Raw genomic sequence first — 27,538 nt, 5'->3', positions numbered from 1 at the left:
CAAATTGAATTAAATTATTTATAACTTATTTTTAATATTAATTTAATTTAATTACTTTTAAATACAAACCCTTGAGTTAAAAAAATTCATCCAATCATTCCTATAAATACTTTTCACTAATAAAAATATTACTCCGTAATTTAGTGAATATTTTAACTTAATAATATTAAGAAGGAATATTGCTTATTCCTCTGCTCTCCCCTCTCCTTTCAGAGAACGCCATAGCCAGAGCTCCCTTTCCATCATTCTTCAATCTTCAACAACGCCGTTCAATTCTCTCTCACACGCAGTATATACAATCAAACTTGCAAAAAAGGCGATTTTTTTGTGCCCATTAAATTAGAATTGATAATGTTCTTTAAGATTGTTATTTATTGAGGTCATGAGCAAAATTAAGCTGCATTGTTTCAACCCTCTGCATAACTGTATACGGCTAATTCGTAAGCTTCAAACTCTTGCAATTTCAACTTCAAGAGGCTCCCATGAATCTGGTTTGATTGATAAAAATCGGAGCTTGGGTGGTATGTCGAAATCGGGCTCTGTAGATGAGGCTCGTGTTGTGTTTGACAAAATGCCTGAGAGAGATGAGTTTGCTTGGAATGCAATGATTTCAGCATATGCAGAAACAGGGAGGCTTGCTGAAGCAAGACAATTATTTGACAAGGCCCCAAACAAGAGTTCCATTACATGGTCAACAATGATTTCTGGATACTGTAAATATGGGGCTGAAAGTGAAGGCTTTGAGCTGTTTTGGGCAATGCAGAATGAGGGGCATAGGCCGAGCCAATCGACACTTGGAAGCATTCTTAGGATTTGTTCTATCAAGTGTTTGCTTTTGAGAGGTGAACAGATTCATGCATTAGCAATCAAGACTGGCTTTGATCATAATTTGTTTGTTACAACCGGTCTTGTAGACATGTATGCAAAATGTATGCGTGTTGTGGAAGCCGAGATTGTTTTTAAGATGATGCAAAGTGGGAAAAATCATGTTACTTGGACTGCAATGATCATTGGGTATTCCCAGAATGGCAATTCTTTAAAAGCTATTGAGTGTTTTTGTGGCATGAGAGCAGATAATGTTAATGGCAATCAGTATACATTCCCTGGTGTTTTATCCGCTTGTGCTGCAGTTTGTGATTTATCGTTTGGAGTTCAGGTCCATGGCTGTGTTCTCCGGGGTGGTTTTGGTGCTAATTTGTTTGTACAGAGCTCATTGGTAGATATGTATGCCAAATGTGGGGATTTAGCTAGTGCTAGAAAGGAGTTGGAATCAATGGCGGTTGATCATGTCGTTTCTTGGAATGCCATGATACTCGGGTGCGTGAGACATGGATTTGCTGACGCTGCACTGTCATTGTTCAAGGAAATGCTTGCTAGAGATATAGAAACAGACAATTTTACCTATCCGTCTGTTCTTAATTCTCTTGCCATCACAAAGGATGTGAAAAATGGGAAATCAGTCCACTGTTTAGTCATCAAGAGTGGCTATGATACTCACAAGCTTGTGAGTAATGCACTTGTGGATATGTATGCTAAACAAGAAGAGCTAACGTGTGCAAAGGAAGTGTTCGATGGCATAGCAGATAAGGATGTGGTTTCGTGGACATCTCTTGTCACGGGATGTGCTCACAATGGCAGGCACGATGAATCTCTAAAGTTGTTTCGCGAGATGATATCTGCTGAGATTGCTCCTGATCAGATTATCGTTTCCAGCATTTTAATTTCCTGTGCAGATCTTGCAGTGCTCGAGTTTGGACAACAAGTCCACGCGAACTATATTAAATCCGGCCATGGGAAGTCAGTATCGGTTGATAATTCTCTTATAACCATGTATGCAAAGTGCGGGTGCCTAGAAGATGCAGACAGAGTTTTTAACTCAATGGATGCTCGAAATGTGATGACTTGGACTGCTCGTATAATAGGCTATGCGCAAAATGGAAAGGGGCGAGAATCTGTGAAATTCTATGACAGTATGATAGCAGATGGGATAAAACCCGACTTCATTGCATTCATAGGTTTGTTGTTCGCTTGTAGCCACGCAGGTCTCGTTGAGCTTGGAAGGTCGTATTTCAAATCCATGACAGAAGTTTATGGGATAAAACCGGGCCCCTACCACTACACCTGTATGATTGACCTCCTCGGGCGCTCTGGCAAAATGCAAGAGGCGATGGAGCTGCTGAGCAAGATGGAAGTTGAGCCCGATGCAACAGTGTGGAAAGCGCTGCTTTCTGCCTGTGGAGTGCATGGAAATCTCGATCTAGCCGAGAAAGCTGCAGCTATGTTGTTTGAACTGGAACCCCACGACCCCGCCCCTTATGTTATGCTATCAAACGTCTACTCTGCAGCTGGAAAATGGGAAGCCTCTTCAAGAACCCGAAGGCTAATGAAGGCAAAGGGTGTTCACAAACAGCCTAGCTATAGCTGGATGGAGACGAATGGCGTGGTGCATAAATTCTCGTCCGAGGACAGAAACCACCCGAGAGCTAACGAGGTTTACTCAAAGGTTGATGAGGTTCTGATGTCGATTAAGGAGGCTGGATATGTGCCCGACATGAACTGTTCTCTTCACGACATCAACGAAGAAGGTAGGCAGCGAAATCTTGCTTATCATAGCGAGAAGTTGGCTGTTGCATTTGCACTTCTTTACGTGCCAAAGGGAGCACCCATTCGGATATACAAGAACCTTAGAGTTTGTGGCGATTGCCATACCGCCATGAAGTTCATTTCAAAGGTTTTCCAACGACATATTATACTCCGAGACTCCAATTACTTCCATCATTTTAAACTAGGAATGTGTTCCTGTGGAGATTATTGGTAGAATGGTAGGACTGTTTCTGCAAGATTTTATAAGATTGGGATTACAATGAGTTTGGTTGTGGAGCTATGAGCTATATTTCATGGGTTGCCACTTTGTTGGTCCTAGAACTTGAAGAAGATAGTGATGGAGAGTGACTCGAAAGTGACAATCTATAAGATTCAGCAACGTCGTTTTGGACCATAATCCACACAACTATTGATTCAGCAACGTCGTTTTGGACTGTGACTCATACAACTGTTGATTCAGCAACGTCGTTTTGGACCGTGATCCACAGCTGTTTTGCCGTGTAACAGTGCCACAATTTTTGTAATTTGTTTACCCTTGTATCAAAATAAAACAAAATAACAAGTAACAATATAAGATATTGATGTTTTCCGAATTGGAGATTCAAATAAATGGCAATAAATATAGTGTTTCGTGCAAGAATGGTTTTTGGTACAGAAATCACTTCCCATGAAAGACAACACCAGGAAGAAAGACAAGAAAAGGGTGTTGTGCAGAATTGAGGTAATCCCTAGGTCAATCTATTCACCTCTCACAGAAGTGTATAAACAACCAAACTAGCTAAAAGCCATTTTCACAGCATGAAGAACACATCAAATCAGTCTCTCTTTCTTTCTCTCTCATCATCATAGTTAATTATTTACACACCATATCAATCCATAGAAGATCACCTTGACATTTGACAACCTGTTATATATCCTTCATCCTTGGCGCGACGAAATAGCAGTGATTGCGTATTGATAACCTAACCTTGCAGAAACAATTTTTTTACACCGCCCTAAATTGATAGCCGTGGCTGTCAACATATAGATTTGCTCATGTGCTCGGGGATGAGACGGTTTCGCAGCTCGGCTGGCGCACTGGCTAGCTCTGTGTGGTGATTAGTGAGGTCAGATATGTGTATTGGAACCAAAGGAGAGAATGACGAACTAGAACGAGCGTTTACCTTGAGGAGTAAAATTGAATAGAGCAGGCAGAGGTTTCCCATTCGGTAAGCACGCGTTTGGCTCTCGCAAAGAATCAAAGAACGGGTGTGCGCAAGCCTCCAACTGTAAAGCAAAAACACAAGCTTGGGTTCAGAACTTCGTTCCTAACACAAACAGCTTTCAGAGAGATTCAGACGGATAAGGCGGTAGGAAATTGTTTTGCTTACAGCAGTACAACGCAGAGTTGGTGAGTACTGGAGCAGTCTCGATATTAGATCCACTGCCTCGGGAGGCATTCTTTTGTGAAATACCTAAAACGCAAAAAAAGTCGTTCAGTCTACTGTCATCTCTTTCCTTTTTACAATTTTACCTACTACCATCATTTGTTGTTTTATGGCCCCTTTCTTTGGAGGCTTAGAGAGTTAACAATAAATTTCTTAACAAACCTTGTGCAAGGGATGAGCTTTAATCTGAGGAAACTTGAATTCTGTATAGTTCGGATTCATTAACTTAATCTCCTCTCTAGTTGGTGTCCCCAAAATCTGCCGTAAAAAAAAAAAGTAAAAGCCATCAGCAAGAGTTCACAAGTCATAAACCAAATCAAATCCCGAAGAGAGAGTAAAGTAATCGATAGCACACCTTAATGATTTCAACTAGTTGATCGATACTGCTTTCCCCGGGAAATAGAGGCTGCATGAAATGTGCAACAGGAAGTATATCAGACTATCACGACAAATGAAACATTGACGATCATATGAATTCACAACAAATAAATTAATTACCCGTCCAAGAAGTAGCTCAGCCATAACACAACCAACAGACCACATATCAATAGCAGTTGTATACTCCGTAGCCCCAAAGATCAATTCTGGAGCCCTATAGTAGCGAGAACAGATGTATGATATATTTGGCTCACCGCGCACCTAAAGTGGAACAAATAGATATTAATATTTTAGCCTAAATAAAACTAAAAAACGGAGCTCTTTTCCCAGTAAATATCACATACCAATTTCTTTGCACTCCCAAAATCACAAAGCTTTAGCTGATGAGTATGGGAATTAACCTGCAGCAAGAATCAAAATCACAAACAACTCAGCGATATTGCAAGAAAATACACCTTGGAGATTTCAAGTGCGGAAATATTAGCCATTATGTAGAAAGAAGTAAAACCGTAGCTCAAAAAGGGGGAAAGACAAGAGTCTCACCAATATATTCTGTGGTTTAATATCACGGTGACACACACCAATTATACTGTGTAAATAATTTAGAGCTCGACAAATCTGCAAAAATAGAAAGAAACACAACTTAGAGGTCTAACACAAAAATTAAAGCACACCAAGAAGATAATAGTCGCTAAACAGGGATTATTCAAGCTTTAAGTAAATGAGTAAATCAGCACCGAACTTCACCTGGTATGTATACAGTTGAACATATATAATGGGCATAGGCTGGTTCATTCTGCAATAGTGCCTAGAAACTCGGTAGATAGTTTCGGGCACATACTCCAGCACAAGGTTGAGGTACATTTCTTTCTTCTCGGTAGTTGAATAGAAACAATGCTTCAGTTGAACAACATTAGGGTGATCGACTAAACGCATAATCTGGAGTTCACGGTTCTTGTATCTCCTGTCCTGTAGCACCTTCTTTATAGCCACAGTATCACCGGTTTCGAGGCAATTGGCCTATGATGTAACAAAAGCAGAAGAAAAAATTTCAGATGCCTGTACAACATTAATCTTCAACAATAACCCAACATTAATCATAGTACTTTACCTGAAAAACAACTCCAAATGAACCACTCCCTATCACCCGCTCTGCCATGTAAGACAAATTCTGAAACAAAAGAACACAGCGGATCAGTTTTAATCAAAACCAAGATAATTTCATTGGTTGTCATCACAGCAATATCCAACAACAATAATAAAACAAAGCTACACAACTTGTTGATCTAAGGAGAAGAAAGTAAGTAAAGCTCAGCAATGTCCAACCATGGGAGGTTAGTTCACCTGCTTTTGTTGTCCATTTTGACCACCCACAGTAGTTACAATTATCTGACCTACTTCAGTCCCGTTACCGCTAACAACAGCCGGCTCCATTTCCTGCACGGAATACACAAACTATCAGTGACAATTGACGCTACACTATAACCCTAAAATTTCCTCTTTCCAACAACATAAGTGGCATTATCATTCTAACTAGTCCGAGATACGGAAGCTCTAACCTTTACATTGCCCTCATGGTTATCAATATTTTCATCTCTAATTTTCATTTCATTCATTTCTTTGGGAAGCTCATCATAGCCAGATTTTTCCACTCCAGCCACATTTAGCACATCCGTGGTAGTTCCCTGAGATATCGAGGCTGCATCCTGTCTTAATGCAGTGGTGGATTCTTCCTTCGGTTGAGGTTCACCCGTAGCCCTCTGATCAACCTCTTGCTCAACCTTCACCCTCTTAATGTTGGAATCCCCTCCCTAAGATAATCCAATCGAGTCAAAAAGAATCACATTATCAACTCCTACCCTATTATATATCTACTCTATTTCAGTCAAGTTCCATACTAGGCCATATGCATAGGCTACAAGCAAAAACAAGAAAGCCAACTAGTAAACATCTAGCAAAATGATGGGAAAATCCAAATCACATAATCAAAGAACTGATCAAAGAAATCACTAACACAAGATCTCACAGATAACCTATCCAAATCCATTTCCTCTATCCAAGCCACAATGACAGCCAATACTCCATCTTTACCCCTAATCAATGCATTTATAGAGCTCAAAATCTTATAAATAAATATAAAAAATTAAATAAAAAGAAGCTAATACTCCGATTAATCAAAATGGCAGTCAAAAACTCGCACTATAAAGCTCATAAACAAGCAATACGCATTCAAATCCCCACACAAAAGCAACAATTTCGCAAAAAAGAGACGGTGTATGAAAAGGAAAGGATCCAATACAAACATGTTCAAACAAAAATCTCAAAGACCAATCCATGTAAAAACAAAAACGAAAACAAGATCTTTGTTTTGTTAATCAAAGTACGTAATGAATCCCGAATCAAAAAGCAAAAACATAGAAATTGCTGAAACAACAAAGACAATACACAGAGATAAACAACAGATTGAAACAAACGGCATAATATACAGACAGAAACATCATTGAAAGAGATATTTACAGGATCAGAAACGGAAGAACGGCCGGAAGTAATGCTCTTGAGGCGACGCATCATATTCATATTTTTTTTTCCGATTTCAAACGGCGGATGCCAAATCCTTTCCCCCCTCTCTTTCTCTAACCCTCAACAACTGTTAGAGGATTGAAGATTGAAGATCAGAAAAAAATTGAGAAAGGGAAAGAGAAAGGAAAGAATGAATGGAATGGGGAAGCCTTCTCTCCCTCTCGCTTCTAGCTGCGTTCAACAATATACAGCGAAGAGAGAGAGATTTTTCCCAGTAAAAAATAAATAAAAATAAATTAAATTAAATTAAATTAAAAATTAAAAATAAAAAATAAAAAAAAAAAAAAACAGTTTCTCCTCTCTCTCTGTTGTCTTCACTTTTTCCCTTTATCTTTTACTCTTTTGTTCTGTTGTGTCTTCTTGTTCTTCTTCCCCTTTCTCTCTCTCTCTCTGTTCAAAAATGAAGAAATAAATATAAAATTTTAAAAATAAATGAAAAAGAATTGTTCGTCAAAGTTGTGCCTGACGACCAATCTTCCCTGCTACCCACTTTTTTGTACTTGTAGTCAAAAGTGGTTGTTGACCATAATTGCTCATCGGACGGTGAGATTAAGATTTGGATCCAAGTAAAGGGGTAGGGTAGCCATTCTTTACTCATTATAGAATTCAAATCCAAATTACATTTAATAAATAAAAGGAGATAAATATGTAAAGAAATAATGATTAAGTGGGTATATCATGATTTTGATCTCTAAAAATTATGAGTTCTATCCTTGTGAACACGCTATTGGTTGAGTCCGTCGCGTAAAATTTTTGTTGTACAGTTACTTTTCACGTTGTATGGTTTGCGAGTAACATAGAAACAAGATTTCCTCGTTCTTGCTATATGGTATGATAACCTACCTCATTGGGTTTGGAACGATAAGGTATTAGTATTGTTCGACTTGTGTATTCATAAATGATATTGCAATGGTGTTTATTTTATAAATAATCTGGCATTGTTTTTTTTTTTTTGTACTTCGTATTTGTTTATTGTATAAATATTGTTGATTGGGAATATTCCCTAAGCGTATCTACAATACACTTGCTTGGAGTACGATCTGAATGGCATGGGGAACATTTCTCGACCTTGTGTTAGACTAACCCGACATTGGTGCAAAGGCCGAGTAAATAACTAAGTAATGTCTACTATACCTTTTACCTTGCATCGAGATCTAAACGAACCATGCAAGGTTGGGACGATTAACCTGACCACAAAAGGAACGAGAACATCAGGAACCTTTGCACATGCGAGGGTAGCAGCAATGCCTCTGACCCTCCCTCTGCATGTGTCACATGTGGTGCCTATGCCGACCTCCGATATGTGTTCCTTTCGCACTCCTATAAATAGCTTGCCAAGGACCTTGTGGTCCAGTGGCATCAAACCTTTCCTTTTATATGGGAGGTGGTGGGTTCGAGCCTCAGTGAAGGTAATACTGACTCTTGTGCCAGATACTGCACTATCACACTTTAACCCACAAATAGACTTGCACAACCTACGAAACAAATCTATATATTTCATGTATTTACCACATCCATTGTAAAGAAAACAAATAAAACATAATAGAAAGGCTCATATATTAGCCTGACTACTACATTTATCATATCACTCAAACGTAAATACAACAGGAAATAATTTATTGTTGTTTGTATGTCTCATATTATTATAATTTTTAAATACATTCAAAAGGAAAAGTCCAAATTTCAAAAGAGATGAAATTGACAATTTTAAATCAAACCTCAAGTAGATATAATAAGACAATAACATAATGCGACATGTTAATAATAATAAAAATAAGGGTTATGAAATAATCAACGCAGTATTAAATGTAGAATGGGGAAATGAGTGTTGCGATCAAATTAGCAAAGTATAAAGAAAGAATTATGAGAATTGAGAATGGAATATTCTGAAGCTTTGGCGCGCGGCCGTAAACCTATGACCGGCGGTCTGCTGACGCGGTTAACTTTGATTGCCAAACAAAAAAATAATGACAAATGAAAAACACAAAGATTGTTGGGATAAAAATATTGCAATTAAGGTAAGAGTAGTTAAGTGTGGACCAAGCATTCTAACCAACCAAAATACTTTTTGCTATGCGCTTTCCTCCTCTATTTCATTTTTATTTATTTTATAATATAAAAAAATCTCAGTTACTATTTGATGGTATGCACTCCTGACTATGTGCAACAGATTCAATTGATAAAAATGTTGACAATAATCGAACTCATGATCTTTAGGTGTAAGAATCATCATTACTCAGTTGTGTGTTTTTTTAAACGAGAAAAACTCACAACCACTACATGAGTATGTGTATCGAGTAAATTCTACTTTTGGGTACTAGATCATAAACCACATAGGATATAAAAATCATGTGCAATAAACTTGATCAGATGAGTATTGACAAAAAATGAACTTGTGATTATTATATACGATAATCATGCTCTACCCATTCATGTGTTTTTTCCGTAAATAAAATCAATTGTAGGGTCAGTGAAGTAATAGGAATTGTCAAAGTTGTAAGGATTTAAAGATGAATTAGGTAAATGGTAGTTTGTCATTGGGGCAGGGATAATCCATAAAAATAACATCAACTATGGAGTATCTAGTACAACCAAATGGGTTTTCAAAAAAAAAAAAAAAAAAAAGTACAACCAATTCAAATGGTGACAGGCCCAATGGGCACCTACTACAATGGATTAGGCTTGGAATTTGTTACGGATTTCATTACCTATATGGCCCAAAGTTCTTATCAGACACATAAGAAACGAATATCGCATTATTATACGGTAGATCATGATCCACGTTACATGTTTATTTTTATTATGCGGTAAATTCATTTATAGTATACTAACTAAAAAAGAAACATGTATTGGGGTAAATTTCATCTAAGTTGATAAAACTGCTAACTTGGTTACGAGTTTGATTCTTAGTGGGAATAGCTTATTGGTCAATCATTATACCAATTCAAAGTGCATTGTGGACTTGGTGCATGTGTATGTGTCTTATGTTGTGAGCTTTTGTGGCTTGTATTATGAAATTCTGTACCTGAAACAAATTAGTAATTGTGTCTTATGTTATAAATTTTTGTGTCTTGTGTTTTGAAATTTTGTTCGTATAAACACAAATTATGTACGTAAATCAGATTTGAATAATAAGTAAATATATAACATGCATATATATCTTGTATTGTGATTTTTTGTATCTTATGTTATAAAATTCTGCACCTTACGAGTATGCATTATGTACACAAATTATACTTTGCCGACAACATGAATGTATGGTCGGAGCAACAGCTAATTGAGAAAGTCATGGTTGTAAACTAGTTGTGCGTAGCTAATATTTGAATGCGTCGGCGTCGGCTCCGTCTTAACTCCGGCACATGAGACGGCCCCGTCACGGCGACGGTGACTGATAAAGACTAATCAGTACAGCTGCTTTGAAGTCTGAATATTAATGAACACTTCATAATTTCATCATATTCTGTATACTTCAGAGTTTGGTAGGCTCTGTGCCCAGCCCAAAACACTACGGGAATGTAATCTCATTGGACCATTATCTGACTTCACTGACCCAAATAATTGACTCATTAGGTCACCCTTTTCACATAATTTTTAAAAAATAAAAATAAAATTTACCCTTATGGTGGTTAAAAAAGTTCAAAGTTACGATCCCATATGTATATAGGATTACAGGGTAACTCCGCTCTTACATAATATTCATTTCAAAGATCATGTGCGACAAATTTGACATAAATGATACTAATAAAAATCAAACTCGTAACCTTAATGTATAAGAATCAAGGTGTAAACCTTTTACTTGTACTTTAAATAATATAACAATTTGATTGATAAACAAATTGCTAATGCACTTACGAAATCATTTTTTTTAGTATTATTGACTCTCTTCTACTAGAACTCAGACCCATAATATCTTAAATGAGAGAGTCATTTCGAGCCACAATACCACTAGGTTATTGGCAAATTGAATTTCTCTTAAAATTTAAAGGAAAAAATGACACAGTAAATTTGAGAGGTAGATTGTAGGTGTAAGTAAGTGGGTAACCAACTGCGTTGACGTCAAATCCAATTGCATGTGAAGCTGAGGCAGTTTATACTTTCTGACCTGACAAACCAATGACTATGATTGCATTCAATTAGTTTTGGTCCTACTAAGCCAATTTATAAACCAAACACACTATTTGCCTTGCCTATCAAAATCACGCATATAATATTTATATTTACATATTAACTTTAAAATATAGAAAACTTGTATAAATTTTTTTTAAATAAAATTGTACTTTTCATCTCTAAGTTATATAATCATTGTAAAATTTGTCTCTATTTGTTAGTCGTGCTCAATTACCGTCCCTAAACTACAAATGACATTACAAATTTCGTCAGTTTTTTAACAGAACGTTAGAGACAATTTGCAATATCAATTATAACTTAAGGACAAGAAGTGAGCATGACTTGCGAGAAAAAGGACGATATTTGCAATGTCATTTGTAACTTAAGGACGAGAAGTAATGATGATTAATATATTTGCAGTTTGGTTTTCAAAAAAAAAAAAGGACGAGAAGTAAGCATAACCAATAACTCAATAAGTATAGACTAATTATATAATTACCCAATAATTTAGGAATGAAAAGTGCAATTTTTCTTTACTTTTATAGTTATTTAAAATTTTTTGATTCTATAACGAATTATGAGTTCATATAACTGAAGACTTGAACTAAAGGTTTATGAGTTCATTTGCATGTTTAGCCAAAACGTGTGAGCCTGAACCTAAAAGGTGTTGAAAAGAATTAACCTATCAAACTCAACCTTTTAGATACAACAAGTAATGTTACGTTAAAAATTAATAATTTTATGAGATTATCTATGTTACTCCATAAGAATTAACAACAATAATAAACAGTTATTCTTGTTGAGTGAAGTTAAATAATTCTATCAGGATGTAAAATAAATAAATAAATTAGGATGTTGATAAGGACAATAAAGTCCCTATCCAAAAATTCTAATTCTCCATATATTCCCCACCACATGACATGTTTATTTGTTGTAATATTTAACTTATTTAAATTTTGTAATTTAGCTAGTAGTAACATATATGCATGAACAGCACACGTATGTACGTGGTTATTCTCGAGATGTTATTATATACATATTGTATTTGCATTATATTACTTTTCAAAATATATGACATTACAATCACAAATATAATGTTGTTTAAACATCTTAAAAATTAAATTTTAAATATTTATGTATGTGATTGGAACAAACAATCATTATAACTCTTTCTACAATAATACAATTAGTATTTTGGTTATGTTATAATATTATGTGAAATTATATATTTGAAGCTAAGATATTTGTTTTTGTTGGGTGTAAAGAAAAATCTATCATTATTATTCAAGAGTGTGCACAAGATAAATTTTACTTATGTATATTAGCTTGCAATGAGCTTAACCAAGAGAGTGTCGACAACAAACTATTACGGAGTATATTTTAAAATTTCAATACAAACGCATCATAAAAATGATATGCATAAATAAAATACTTAGTCTGCATTATTATTATGCAAAAATTTGTGTGAGACCGTTTCACAGTCACAGATCCTTGTCAGTGAGATGGGTCGGATCAAGATAAAATGTAATACTTATATTAGTAAATATAATATTAATTATGGCTAAAATGTTTGTTACTTGTACGGGAATTCAAAATTATTATATTTTCTCATATAAGTAATAAACATTTTATTCATGATTTAGTATTACATTTGCATATCGACCCGCCCCGTCCCGTCTCACACAAGTGTGGCTCTTATTATTATTTTATTATTATTATTATTGAGAAATGAGAAAAATTAACCACTATCTTAGATTATGTATGGAGTAAATCTCACTCATGTTATTGTTAATGACTCACAAAATACACATAAGAAGTAAAGAGGCCCAATACAAAAACTACCTATATATATGTAACCATCTAAACATTGTTTGACATTAGACACTACAAGTCTACAAGGCATTATTGAGCGCTGAATTTTCATTAATTACTACCCAAAGGCCAAATCTATCTCACTAGCTACCTAAATCGGTCTCAAACTCGTCCTATTAAAATTTTAAATACCCATATTATCTATTATCATTCATACATAACAATCTTAAAAATCTTCTAATATCGTCTGTGCCCATCTCAATTTGAGATCATACACCCGTACGGCAAATTATGATGTGGACCCAGGTCCACCTTGCAAGGTGGGACAGGTCCACCTTGCAAGGTGGACCTGGGTCCAAAACTACGTCGTTTTTGTCTTTTTTAAAAAAAAATAAAAAATAAAAAATAAAAATTAGTAAACATATTGCTGAATATAGAGTTGTCCAAAAATGTGTGAATGTAGAGGTTTCAAAGTGTGAATGTAGATTTATAATTGTGTGAGTGTAGAGTTGCCCATAAATGTGTGAATGTGGAGGTTTCAAATTGTAAATATGGAGTATAGAAATCGTGAATGTAGAGTTATGCATGTGTGAATCTGTAATAGAGTTAAGAAGTTCTAGCAACTTGTAGCCCTATAATGTGTGAATGTGGAGTTCTCAAGTTGTGAATGTGAAGTATAGGACCTGCGAATATAGAATTTTGAATGTGTGAATGCATAACAGTGGTAATATAGTTACTAAACATATAATCCTGTAATGTGTGGATGTGGAGTTTACAAATTGTGAATGCAGAGTATAGTATATGTGAATGTAGAGTATAGTGTATGTGAATGTAGACCCAGGTCCACGGCATAACAACCCTACCCGTACTAGCTTAACTCACTATTCAGTATGCAGTATTTGAAAAAAAGAAATCAACATTTCAACCTCCATAGCGGCAGTGTGAGAATTATGTCTAAAGTGTGTAAATTACTTGTATGCATTAGACTTTTGATCCTGTCTGTTGAATTATTAAGTCAAATACTTTGTTTGGTTCTCGGGGTTGGGAATTCAACTTTTTTATCTGAACCTAAAGGGCATATATATATATATATCCTGAAAATCTCAAAAATCTTAATGGCATCCAATACAACTAGAGACGCAGATAGTGAGACGATTTTGTGATCACAGGTTTTGGGTATGGGTGGGGGATTTGGGCATAAATTTGTTTGTCGCGGAAACCGGCGTTTTCCCCATGGCATCGCCATCACAAACGCGAAGGCGATGATGAAGAGAAGAAGAGATTGGCAATGGCATCATCACAAAGAGAAAGTAACGCTGTTGGGACGTTAACAGGCTGCTTTTGCATTAAATGCATGGCGACGTTTTATGCCAACAGCTTCTGCTCCCCTCATTTAATGCCCCCCTTAGGCCTTAGCTTCCTTCCCTCTTCTCAACTGCCCCACCCCACTCTCCATACTCACCACCTACTTTTCACTTCACATTTCTCATCTTTTGCCCCTCACATTATCATTATCTATCCCACCAATATCTGCACGGACTCTACTCCTTATGGAGTAAACAATAATATTTTTTAATTTTACCCTAATATCGCCCTTGTCCACATTTCTGCATGTATGGACAGCTCAGTTGGTCACATGAGTGAAATTTAAGAAGAAAGATTAGGGATTGAGCCTAACCAGCCTCAGTGCGGGAGCAACTTTTTTGTGTGCAATAAACAAAGATCTAGTCTCCGAAGCATGAGGACCCTTAAGTTGGGGATTCAACAGTTTGGAAAGAACGGATAGCGTAAGGACAAATTAGGACCACTTAGTGCCTCATTAAGAATGCCACTGAGAAATAAAAATAGAAAATTCCTTTATTTGTATACTTTTCTTATATGAAAGTTACCTAGCAATAACAATATGAATGAAAATCATTGTACCCTCCAAAAGGTGTAAACTTGTTAACTAAGTATAGACAATTATTGTACCCTCCCCAAAGTATAAACTTGTAAATTAAATATAGAAAATCACTGTATCCTCCAAATGTGTAAACTTGTAAACCAAATATAAAAAGGTAAATTATACGATGAACCATTGTCTATATTGCAGTATTTATGGTGTAATTATCATATTATGTGTCAACAATAACAGGTACAGAATGTGTCATCAAAGTCGTGGATAGTTATGCTTAATTAAGTAATATCAATCTCTTTGAATAAGCTCTAAAACCGCTACTAAGAGAGTTCTATTGTATTTTAAATATATATTACTCACATACTGCCGGCCTCCGGCCGGAGCTCTAATAGAGCTTTGAGCCGGCGGTTTTGGTCACCTTCTACGTTTGCTCTCTCTCTTCTTCCGTCCCGACCACCGTCGCAGTTCTATCCGCCTCCGACCACTGCCACAGATCTTCCTCTTCCGTTTTCTCTCCCTTTGAATAAAATAATAGTAGGTAGGTATTGGGATTTGTGTTGGTAGTCTTGAACTCCCAACCCTACTTTGACTTTACCCACTTTTTATTTTCTCTATTATTGTATTTTCCTCTTGTTACTTTCACAAGCATTTTTCATCTCGTTACTTTCACGAGCTTTTCATTTTTATTAGCATAAATCGTTTAGTTTGGTTTGATTTCGGCAAAGTGTTGATCTTATCCTGGGTAACGAGCAAAAAAGAATGATGACGAAGACCCAGATCTTTGATGAAGCTTTAAGCTCCCTGAAGGAACACAGCTTCCTAGTTATGAAACAGTCTGCGATTCAAGTTTTCTATAGTATAGTTAGAAAAGTTGTTTCTATGTCTGACTGTAAGGAATGGTTTACCATTTCATTAATCGTTTATGTAAACATTTTATGTTATGAATTAATGGAATAGCTACGTTTATCTTTAAAAAAATATATTACTCACATACTAATATATATTCTTTACTCGAAATGCTAAGAACAAAATATGAAATTATTAAATGTCTACTCCATATATGATAACAAAAATCATTACATAACTTCAAATACATCACAATTCACAAGCAAGTTAATAATAAGGAAAATGAAAGAAAGAAAAGAAAAACCATTCATTCACACCTAATAATTAATTATGAACTCGATCAAATTCAGCCACCCCAATATGTCCGAGTCAATACCCGAACCACCACGTACCCCTCGGATTGCGTTTATCCCCCGCCGAGCCACCGCCTTGCAGGGTGGCCGGCGGCACCCCATGCGACGGCGCAAAGGGTTGTTTTCGCGGTTCGTTCTTGACTCGCTTTTCTCTACAACAGATTATACATAGTACGATAATCCACCAAACACGACATAAACCTAGTCAGATAATTAAAACTCATGACCAAAAAAAAAAACATTGGTTCCACGTGAAGATCACGTGGTCCGGTCAACTCTCGCAGTGAAGGGCGGCCTTGATTTTTTGAACGGTGCAGGATATAAGGTTGTTGACCGTCTCCACCGATTCCACCGTTAACTTGGCCGTGGGGAGGCTGTTGACCAAGATCTGAAACGCCACCGTCAAGAGCGAGCCGCCGGCGGGTCGGTGCTCCGGGACCGCGGCGTTCTCCGCGGTGGGCCCGCGACAGGCTGGACCGTCGGGTACGATGGCGAAGCCAGAAGGGAGAAGCGCAACGTACGCGGAATCTCCACCGTTCATCACCACGTGCATTGCCGGAATATCCACGGGGGCGTACACCACCAGCGACCCCGCCGCGTCTATGCATGTCTCCTGGAGGATCAGCATGCTGCTCTGGTTCGCGTTTATTGCCTGCCAAACACACCATAATATATCACTATCCCGGGATAGGTTTTTTATCCTTTTTTTGGGATAACAAAACCCACAGTCATTATCCAAAAGTTTAGACTTGTATCAGCTCAAACCAAAAAGACCAACAGGCCACTCCTAAGTGGAACTTAAAACTTGTGATTATCAAATCTACAGTTTGACCAACTTAGCTGGGATGGTTCTTGTAACTCCCCACTGAGAGAGGAATTTGGAAACTTATGGTTATTGAACTAACAATTTGACCAACTTAGCTGGGATGGTTTAACTCCCCATTGAGAGAGGAATTTGGAAACTTATGGTTATTGAACTAACAATTTGACCAACTTAGCTGGGATGGTTCCTGTAACTCCCCATTGAGAGAGGAATTTGGAAACTTATGGTTACTGAACTAACAATTTGACCAACTTAACTGGAATTGTTTAGATTAGTTTTTAATCCAGGTTTAACTAAAAAATCAAAAGGAGAGTCGATTAGAGGGATTACACTGGCACGGAGGAGGGAGACGCAGTTGCCATGGTCTTGGCCTTTGGCAATATGTGCCATTTCCTGCATTGGTCCGCCATTGGAGAGAATGTCCCACTCGCTCCTCAACCGTTCATCCCGGAGGAAATCGAACAGCCTTCCTGGGGATATTGGCAGCCAGACGGAGGTGGCAGCGCTCAGCACAATGCCGGGCGGCTCACCGGGATCATCCACGCTCTTCCTAGTCATAACACGAACGTCTTCATCCACATTCCCGGTGCACAGCTTGTTCCATTTGTGGACTGTCGAAGCACACACGCCCGCACAGAAGTTGTTAGTCATTCGCTGTGCCAGCTTCAACATGCTCCTCCTCCCACTAGGAGTTATAGCTGCGCGGATAAAATATCCCGAATATAAGAAACCTCTAGGAGTTACCATTATCATCAGGTTCATAAGCACGAAAAAACTCGAGAAGCAAAAACCAAGAATTGAAGTAAAAACTCGATCTTTGTGTATATACCCGTGTGGTCTCTCGTTGGTAAGGTGGATGACATGAGAATGGCGAGGCACTCGCATTGTCTTTGGAGAGTTGCAACCCACCGCTGTGCGCCGAACCCCATGCCCGCACTTATCATCTGTCGGTAGAGCTGGTGAACTACACTCTCCTCATATTCTGCGTGTTCTACCCACGTAACCTGCAATACGTTAATGTTCGTAATTCGTTATGGGGTCCACTAAGTGTCAAGAATGTTTTCAACAATCAAGTCCAAAGCGAGGTTAACAATCCAGTCATAATCACATAAAACTCCACACAAAACCCAAAATAAGGCAAGAAATTCGATTGCCATTCATAATTCAAAGAGGAGAAATTCAGACGTGTAAAGCAAAACCCGAGCCAATCTAGATTATTCTCACAGTGGTAAGGATATTAGGAGTTGTATGGACAAAAAAGCGAGAGAGAAGTCAAAAAAGACGGATCTTGGAAATAGGTGTGGCCTAGCTAGGGAGGGTAGGTCCAAGAAGAGGCAAGATATTACCCCAAGCTCTAATGAGCAAAGCATATAAAAATAATGAATATCTACACGAAATTTTGCAAGATTTGAAGGCACGAGGAGGACTGTTTGGCAACAACAAATATTAGTCAGTCATTGGGGGTTGACTCCAAGGCATAGATTGAGTATAAAATAAGCACATCAAGGAGACTAGAACCAGATAATACAAAGTTAAGGTGAATATAATATAGTCTAAGGGGTGGCTAATCGAGACGGCATCAGAGATTGGAATAGAAACAGCAAAGGCATTGTTTATTCTACTACCAAGATTGAGGGTTCCAAAGCATAATTTTCTTTCTAAATCATATGAAATTAATGTGTCCCAGGGCACAAAAACGAGGAGAAATAGACCCTTCCATTCATTTGTTAATGCAAAAACCTCGGTTTCCCCATGTACGGGTTATCATATTTAATTAGTGGTTACAGCCAAGCTGATTCCTAGCAGGTTCACTAGCTGAATTAGAAGGTTTTTATATTTCTTTTGCCCCAGAACTAGCCATTAAAAAATGTTCAAGAAGATTCAAACCATGCCCGCAAACAATGCAGTGATTTTGTGTGCGATTTCTAGCCAAAAAAAAAAAATCTCGGTTGCATGCATGCCCCCACCCCCCTCCCCATCCACTTGTAATCTTGCAGTTTTCGGCTACTACTTGTTACCTTAAATGCACCATATCAAAAAATTTTGTGGAGTTGTTTCTCAACAAACTCATTAAACACACGAGTAAAAACGTCAAATGCATGTGAAGAAATCAATAAATGTGAACAAAACAAAGGGTGCAATTAATAACTCGAGATCACCGGGGGGGAAAGTGAGAGGCAGTTTAAGGAAATTTACTTTGGAGTACCCATTGGGCATATCTTGTACTACGCAGCCAGAAGGGAGCCTACGGCTGTTGGGAAACACGGGCGCACCAGATGTTTCGCGGATGGTGTCGATCGACACATCGACGACAGCCCAAACTCCTTCTGCGTGCTGCTTACAGAAGCGGAGGAAATTCACCTCGCGAACTGGAACTAACGGGGATAAAACTTGGAGTTCTGCGTGCATCTGCAACACAATAATTACTACGTTAAAGTCTCGATTTTTTTTTTTTTCGGGAAATGAAAACGCTCAAATCCTATTGAGCGAGGGCACATTTTTTGCATTACCAGCTGAAGTGCACCATTCCTGGTTCCTCCCATGCCACTTGCAATCACATCTGTTGTCGATGTTCTAGCGATAAGACAAGGAAACATTTCAGCCCACTTGTTCTGCAAAAACAAGATTTTGGCAACCACAGTAAATCATCATAGAATGGAAAAGCCAATGCAGTAAAAAAAAACTGTAAAAGCAGTGTTAGCAGCAAGTAATCACAGGAAAGATCATTGAACTGTGTGAAAAGTCTGTGATTTCAAGATCAGAGGCACAGAAACAGTATGAACAGGCCCAAAAATCACATCTTTAAAGTTTGCAGTACTTTTAGGAAAGGTTAAAAATGGTTCATTTTTTACTCACAGAATCCATTAGTGTCTCCACAAGAGCCATACTGTTGATAATCACCATGCCTGTCTCCCTAGAAGCCTCAGAGACAAAACCATTGGGTCTCAAACCAATGCAAGGAGTAAAAGTCTTGACATACTGTTCTTGATTGAGAATTTCCCTACCCTCTTCCATGCTTCTCACCCAGAGAGGCTCATCAGCCTGAGCCATCTTAACCAATTCATCCATGGCAGCCAAAGCGAGCTCCAAGTACATAGATCTTTCCAACGATTTCTCGATCCCCCCATTGACATGCCTAGTCGGTTGCACCACAGGCAGTGCGCTTGAAATCCCAACGCCAAAATCAGGCGGAGCTAAGGGCAGCGTGGTCGTGGGAACCACACTCAGCTCCCCAAAACCGTTGCTCCCAACTCCAAGCTCCAAGCTCGAATTGGGCAACGGAGGAGCCATGGAAGTGGTTAAAGACGAAACGGGCCGGCCTAGGAACTTCCCAGCTAGGGCGCAAACCCGGTCTAGCTCATCCTTGAGCCTCACATTCTCAATCCGGAGATGCTGCTCTTCCAACGAAATCTCCCCAATCATCGCCGGAGCACCACAGTTGTTGCAAATCGGGTTCCTTAAAGCCTCCCTAATCGCCATGTTCTCCGCTCTAAGCTTGTCATTCTCTTGCCTCAATATCGAATTCTCATGGCGTTCCAGTTGTGTCTGGTTCAATCACCCAAACCAAACCAAATTACACTCAGATTATCAAAAAAACCAAAACCCACCACCTTCAACAAAACAACTAACAAAAAAAACCCAAAAAGCTTCCACCTTTATTTAGTATATATCATTATTGTTATTATTATTATCATTATTATTATTACCTTCATCTGTGTTCTTCTATTCTGGAACCAAAACTTAACCTGCCTAATATCCAAGCAAAGCCTTTTGCTTAGCTCCAACCTTTGTTTCTCATCTGGATGGGGACACTCCTTAAACAAACTATATAATATACATACACCAAACAAACACCTCTTATCAGACTATTATATATGAAATCTTGGGTGAAATGCAAAGATCAAAATGAAAAAACTTTCTTTTTTTGGTTGGTTTATTTTTGTTTGAAGAGAAAAGAAGTAATAATTACGCCTCGAGTTCTTGGATTTGCTGAGGGGTGTGTCGGTGGTATCTTTTCTTCCTGGGAGGCTTATCGTCGGCAGCATCTTGATCATCCCCAGAAACGCCCTCCAAGTTGTCACTTCCAGATCTGCTCTCAGGCTCTTCTTCACGGCTTCTTCTCCCACTGCCGTTATGGCCGCCATTGTTATTAGCTTCAAAGCTCTCACCTATCCTTGCCACTTCTCCTTGGCCCTCCATACCGGTTTGCTGCCCAAACCCAAAAGAATCAATCAGTATAAACAAGAAAATAAAAGATTAAAAAAATTCAGGTGCTTTTGTTCTTTTCTTATATTTTTTGAGTGAAAGAGAGCGAGGGAGAAGGTGCTGCCCCAAACCCAAAACACCATGAATCAATCAGTATAAACAAGAAAATAAAAGATTTCATAGGTGCTTTTGTTCTTTTCTTAGTGAGAGAGAGGGAGAGAGGAGATGTACGAGGGCTAGAGAGAGTCCTGGAGAGTTGAACATGGACTTAGCAAGAGACTGAGGAACAAGGCAAGGATGAGCCACCGGACCACTAGGCATTGCGCCGCCGCCGCCGCCACCAAAACCACCAGCAAAGCTATTATCCAGAAACCCTCCAAAATTCATCAAAAATAACCCTTTTTTTCCCTTCCACTTTCTAGTGTGTAAACGAACAATTCCCCCTCAAAGACTCAATCTTTCCTCAACAAACATTTAGTCCAAACAAAACCCATCAAAAACAACCCAATCTAAAACAGAAATGATGCCCAGAAAAATATAGAGAGGTAGAGGAGACACGAGGACTAATCCAAATGTCTCAGCTTCCTCTCAAATTTTTCTTTTTCTCTCTCTAAATCCCACCCTCTGCAAGCAGATGCGAAGAACTGGTGAACAATACCCTAGTTTCGTTATGCATCTATCACTGCATGCTTGACTTTAAAAAGCGGATTTTGTTTGGAGAAAACCACAAAGACAAGGAGAGAGAGAGAGACAGAGAGAGAGGGGAAAATGGGTGTGAAGATAATACGCAATGTGTGGACTCATCGAAGCCTTACATATACATGCCACCAAAATAGCTCAGAGAAAAGGTTTGGTTGACTCTCTTCACACTATTCTCTTTCTAAAATCTTTATACAAAATATATTTTTATATGTATATATCTGTATAAAAAAGTCTTCCGTGAAGACTCTGAAAATTTTGTGTGATGTGTGTGGCCTTTTTGCGTTTTAACCTTTTCAGAAAATGGGAGAAAGATGAGACGCCAGACTGTGTCCAGATCTCTGGTTGCCTTTTTCTTCTTTTCCTTTCTGCCTTTTGGGATGGGTAATGGCCCGTCTAAAGTTCATTTTTGGTTCGCCTTAGCTTCCCTAAATTATTACTCTCTTCCACAATCAAATCATTTCCAATTAGGATTTCATTTTTTATTTTTAAGTGTACTCACACTCTATCTCACTCATATGCAACAAAATAAAGTTGTTATGCCCCGAGTGGTGTGTTTGAATGGATAGAGTATTATTCTTGTAGTATAATTTACAGGTTATTATATAGGACTGGAGTTTACTTAGTGTGTATTATTAAGTAGTGGTTGCAGTTTTTCATTTTTATCCCCAAAAAAAATTTATTGTCTAAAAATGATTGATCGAACGAATGAAACATGATACTTGATAATTCCTCTCAAATCTCAATCTAGCTGCACATGGTTTTTTAGTGTTGTTTAGCCCAATAATAAGTGGTTGAATAGATGAAACATATATGACTCGTCACAGAGACAGAGCTAGAAAATCGACTGAGTGAGGAAGAAATTTAAATTGCGTTAGAAAGTCTGACTTGTCATTCTTGACAATACCCTCTCGATCGAACCCTTCGCCATGGGCCTTGTGAAGTTTGCGTGCAGATTTGTATTGAATATAATCATGTACGTTATTAAGATTATGTTGCATTGGGTACTGTGGGATAAATGTCTTTAGCAACATACATGGTTGTATCGTTGTAAGTTGACGCGATGCCTATCAACACCTTATGATTTAAAAAAAAAAAAACATATATATTAACAACTTATTTATTTGTATCTATGTAATTATGTTTGTTTTTAAGGTTATATTGCAATATGTATTTTGGAGAAAAGTGTACCTATTATAAATTTACACGGTGCTAAATTGTGCTTTAAAGTTTTAGAGATTTTAATGTTGAGTTGTTATTAATACAAAAAGTTCCTCCTAAGACATTATTTTTTTTGAAATATCCTCCTAAGACATTATATTTCTTTAGATTAGTTGAATTTGAGTGGATTTCATACAATTTGAACACAAAAATAAACTCTTAGAAATGTTGATTTGAATAAATATAATAAATGAACATATATTTCAAAGAGAGTCACTCTCAATATTTGGCATGAACCTTACATGGTCCTAACATCAAGGACACCAACTAAGACTTTGTCCTTGTTCATTTATTCATTTTTGGCCATGATAAAAAATGAATTTAGAGAATATTATATTTACTGAAAGATGCCAAAGACCTTATGGTCTAGTGGCATCCGGTGTCCGGGTTTACACTCCCACATGGATGATGATAGTGGAGGCAACTATTGACTCTTTGTGCTTCAGTAGATTGAGAAAGTAGAATACTACATTGTAACAGAGTCAGTAGTACTAAAAAAAAAATATTTACCGAAAGATTCATATGATTTCATATTCATTACACATTCTTATCATAATTTAGTGTGTGTAATGGGCATTTTATTATTATTATTATTTTTAATTTTGTCTCACTATGTAGTGTGAACTTTTTGAAAATTCACATATCTTATTCGATGTGAGTTCCTTACCGAATGGTTCATACTATTTCATATTCATTACACATTCTTTTCATAATTTAGTGTGTAATCGACAATTTATTATTTAACTTTTGTCTCACTAAGTAGTGTGAACTTTTAGAAAATTCACATATGTCTTATTAGATGTGGTTCCCATCGCATAATTTTGTACATACAAGACAAACATATGTGACCTATAATTCTTTTGTGTAAAATAATAATTGGAGCTCCATTAGAAAAAAGGTTAACTATTTTAATGTCTTAAGTAGTTGATTTGACTTCATATTGAATTGTATGTCGATGCTTTGACCCAAATAAATATTATTAACAAGTAATGAAACATTAAAGATAAAAAGTGATAGATGATGTTACAATAAACAATTTGACAAAAAGTTTAGCTCAGCTGGTAAATATCATTGATAAATTTTTATTTTTTTTAAAGCCAAAAATATAATTGTAAAAAAAAAAAATCAAATCACTCAATTTATAGATAATCCAAAAATAAAAATAATAAAATAATAAAATAATTATTTTCATTTTTTATTTTATGATTATTAAAGCACTTCATCATTCAATTCACAATGTTACACTTAATAGTGTAATAATTGGAGGTAATCCTCATTCAAAGTGATCAAATAATTGGTTTGGTATGTATTCGTCTTTTTAGTTTGAACCGATCGACCAATCTAATTTATCTTCCGTTCATGTCGGGGTTGGTGGTCAAGGTGTGCGTGGATGTTGCTGCCTTTCCAATGACGGGGAAGCTTATTTTGGGGTGATTGTACTGGCAGGCAATGGAGATTTTTTTGTTGCGAAAAATGGTTCGATTTGTTGTTTGAACAACCCTCACTACGCAGAAGCACTAGCTATTAAAGAGGATTTATCTTGGATTATTAAAAGAGGATGTGGAAACTTAATATTCTTTTCATATTGTCAGATCGTTTGTAGAAAGATAAACGATGATTTGCCTGACTTCTCTTATGCGGGTCGATTCATATGAGAATTTCGCTCTTTACAACAACATTTTGAATCAGTGTCTATTCGGTTTGTCCGTAGATCAACGAACAAGCTTGCTCATGCGTTAGTTAGAGCTACTAGTTTCCAGTCTGATCCTTCTACTTAGCCTTTTATTATTCCTGTTTGTATTGAACATTTGATTATCTAAAGTTTATTGTTTTCCTTTAAAAAATATGAAAATGACGCAATAATCGCGGGATAAAAAATGGAAATAATTGTAAAAGAAAATGAAGATTGGGTAGTAGAAGAAAAAAGAAAAATAAAGGAGGGCCCTCACACATGATTTGTTGATGGTAGGCCCAATTATTGAAGGACAGCTCTTATTGCTGCTTTCAGTTCGACCCATTTCCATACATCACTTATTCAGATCCATCCCCAACTATGTCCTACTCTTTCAACTTCTACTCTACACTCTACTTCATATATAGACAATTTTGATCTGTCAAATTATGATTTTATTTTTTCTATAAAAAATATTTTGCAATGAATGGACAACCCAGAACTTTATCATAAAAAAATACAATTATAACGTCAAAAGATATTATTTTATGTGTGAGCTAAATCTTAGACGAGATATTATATTAAGCGTAAAATCGAGTTTTATAAATGTGACTTGAGCTAAATCTGAATTGGTCTTACAATAATGATAAAATGAATGATTCTAAGATATGTTATAGCGTAAAGCCGTAAACTATTTGGATATTTCAATAATTGACTTAATTTTTACTCTGTACAATTTACGAGCAAATAAAAAGTCAGTCAATCAAAACTGACTTACAATATAATCACAACCTACTTAACAAGTAAAAAGGTGAATATTTTGAACATACTAAAACATAAATGGTCTAGATTGTCAAAATAAAAACAAATTCTTTAGTTTACAATAAAGTCCGCAGTCACTACCTAAAGCCTAAAGGCTCATTCTGAGTGAAGCTTACATTGTGATCCTAACCAACAAATGACCATAATAAATAATCCAACTTAACTAATTTGGTTGGCGTGAGTGGTCGTGCACTCTCGTTCCTCAAGAGAGGTCGAGAGTTCGAGCTCACTCTCGTATGGAAAAATCAATCTGGCCAGTACTGCCCCTTAATTGGCTCGATGTGAACGGGGATTAGTCTAAATATTGTACGGACTTAAAGGTTAGGGTATGCTCAAGACACCTCGTGATTTGACCCAAAAAAAAAAAAAAACTTAACTTAGTTATATTGACCGGCTCAAATTGAAAAGATCAAAAACGATTTTAACAATAAATTAACTTAGAATATCGTGATTACCAACTAATTATAGGTTGCCCTAAATAACCAAACTCTTGAAGATATAGAGAAGCACTTGACTCATTTCACATGTCATGTGCTGCCCAAAACACAAAGCGCATCTATAATTATTTGTACCATTTTGGTAATGAAACAAAAGCAGTGCTTTTGTGTGCTTCTCATAAACCACAATTAATATTTTCCTCAAACATGTCAATTTAACAAGAAAATTAAGGTTGCCTGCATACACTGCTATATAGATTGATCGAAACAGATAGAGACCAATAGCACTATAGCGAGACTATTTCATGTATAAAATTAATTAATACAAAATGGAAAGCTCCCCCAAAGTATTATCATTTATTATTATTTTAATGTGCGACACACAATATGAGTCAATTCATTCGAGTTAGTCCGAGAATTGGTTGGGCAGATAGGTTATCCTACATCGACTTTGTGGTGTAGCTTGAGTGTTATTGTACCAAGAAAAGTCTATTGAAAAAATTGTTTGTTATGTGTGCCTAATCAAACGTGGTGATATATATAATATATGAGACAATAAAAGCATATATTATTTCTCTATTACGAGTTTTTTTTTCTTATATACAAAAAAAAACAACTTAATTTTATGTATTTATTTTGGAGATTTTAATAATACTCAATACAACAAAAAAAAAAACATAAAATCATTATACTTGATACTATAAACATTGATTTTCCCTCGACACCATAAAGATATATATATATATATATATATATATATATATATATATAATTCTCTTATTGTAATTATTAAAGAATTTCCACATAATTCAAAGTGATAGAGGTCAAAGTCTTCCATCTACTCTTTCCCACCGTACAAGGCTTTGGTAGAACAGATTCAAGCAGTCCCCCCATTCTTTTTAATTTTATTTTATTCTGATAATCCAGATTTTGTCGGTTCACCAAAATATAGTTGGACTCTTATGGACATATGAACCCGTCCTTTAAACCCACGATGAGATAAATCAAACAAATTTAACATGCATATAATGAGTCCAATCTAAATACACCCCTAATGTTCGTGACAAGAATCGAGTCTTATTTTTCAGTTCAAAACAATCTTAAGTAAAACTTCTCATTCTCGATTAATACCTGGGCCAGGGCTGTTATCTTTTCTCAACCAGAATGTAAACGGTTTGACATGTTCGATGATGAGAGAGTCAAGAGTTGAATGAATGAATAAAACCAAAGGCTACAATGTCAAATTAGTTAGATAAGAACATGAGCGATGTGTCACATTTAAGAAGCATTTACTGGTGAAAAGGCCAATTCTTGAATATGTGAACGCAATGTTTGACTCTTTTGGTTAGGTTTCATGTTGTACACATTTTTTGGGTCAAAAATTCCATTGTTCAGTGTTGACCACCCCTCCTAGTATGAAATAGTTAAAAACCAACCATGGCATCACAATTTCCCATAACCAATTAATTTTAGGGATTTTGGGTATTATTATATTTGATAGACGTATCAAATTTAGGCAAATTATGATGTGGAACCGGGTTTAAAATATACAATTTACATATTGAATTTTTACAATTTATATATTGAATGAACAGTATGTAAAATTTACATACTGAATAGTATGTAAATTATGGTGGGTCTACTTTGCAAGGTG

At 36.7% G+C, this 27,538-nt stretch overlaps 3 protein-coding genes across 3 annotated transcripts; 1 reads left to right on the top strand and 2 right to left on the bottom strand.

Annotated features, from left to right (window-relative positions):
* The first annotated feature begins 155 nt into the window (after positions 1-155).
* Positions 156-3,197, top strand: LOC116016473 (putative pentatricopeptide repeat-containing protein At5g52630). Its single transcript, XM_031256744.1, has one exon. The coding sequence runs from the start codon at positions 383-385 to the stop codon at positions 2,816-2,818; it is 2,436 nt and encodes an 811-aa protein (XP_031112604.1). The 5' UTR covers positions 156-382; the 3' UTR covers positions 2,819-3,197.
* Positions 3,198-7,208, bottom strand: LOC116016474 (shaggy-related protein kinase epsilon-like). Its single transcript, XM_031256745.1, has 13 exons — positions 6,927-7,208; positions 5,969-6,220; positions 5,754-5,846; positions 5,521-5,580; positions 5,157-5,429; positions 4,953-5,027; positions 4,754-4,810; positions 4,530-4,670; positions 4,387-4,437; positions 4,194-4,289; positions 3,975-4,058; positions 3,768-3,870; positions 3,198-3,691 (listed from the first exon to the last, which is right to left on the bottom strand). Exons 1-13 carry the CDS (start codon positions 6,984-6,986, stop codon positions 3,621-3,623), a joined length of 1,416 nt encoding a protein of 471 aa, XP_031112605.1. The 5' UTR covers positions 6,987-7,208; the 3' UTR covers positions 3,198-3,620.
* An 8,630-nt stretch (positions 7,209-15,838) lies between these two features.
* Positions 15,839-21,907, bottom strand: LOC116016479 (homeobox-leucine zipper protein ANTHOCYANINLESS 2-like). The gene is made up of 9 exons (XM_031256759.1): positions 21,265-21,907; positions 20,798-21,036; positions 20,535-20,652; positions 19,684-20,373; positions 19,338-19,439; positions 19,024-19,236; positions 17,657-17,831; positions 17,158-17,525; positions 15,839-16,656 (listed from the first exon to the last, which is right to left on the bottom strand). Exons 1-9 carry the CDS (start codon positions 21,418-21,420, stop codon positions 16,276-16,278), a joined length of 2,442 nt encoding a protein of 813 aa, XP_031112619.1. The 5' UTR covers positions 21,421-21,907; the 3' UTR covers positions 15,839-16,275.
* Positions 21,908-27,538: the final 5,631 nt, after the last annotated feature.

Source organism: Ipomoea triloba, chromosome 4, assembly GCF_003576645.1.
Source record: "Ipomoea triloba cultivar NCNSP0323 chromosome 4, ASM357664v1".
NCBI classification, from domain to species: Eukaryota; Viridiplantae; Streptophyta; class Magnoliopsida; order Solanales; family Convolvulaceae; genus Ipomoea; species Ipomoea triloba.
The sequence above is the reverse complement of the archived record's forward strand: the minus strand, read 5'-3'. Positions and strand labels throughout refer to the sequence as shown.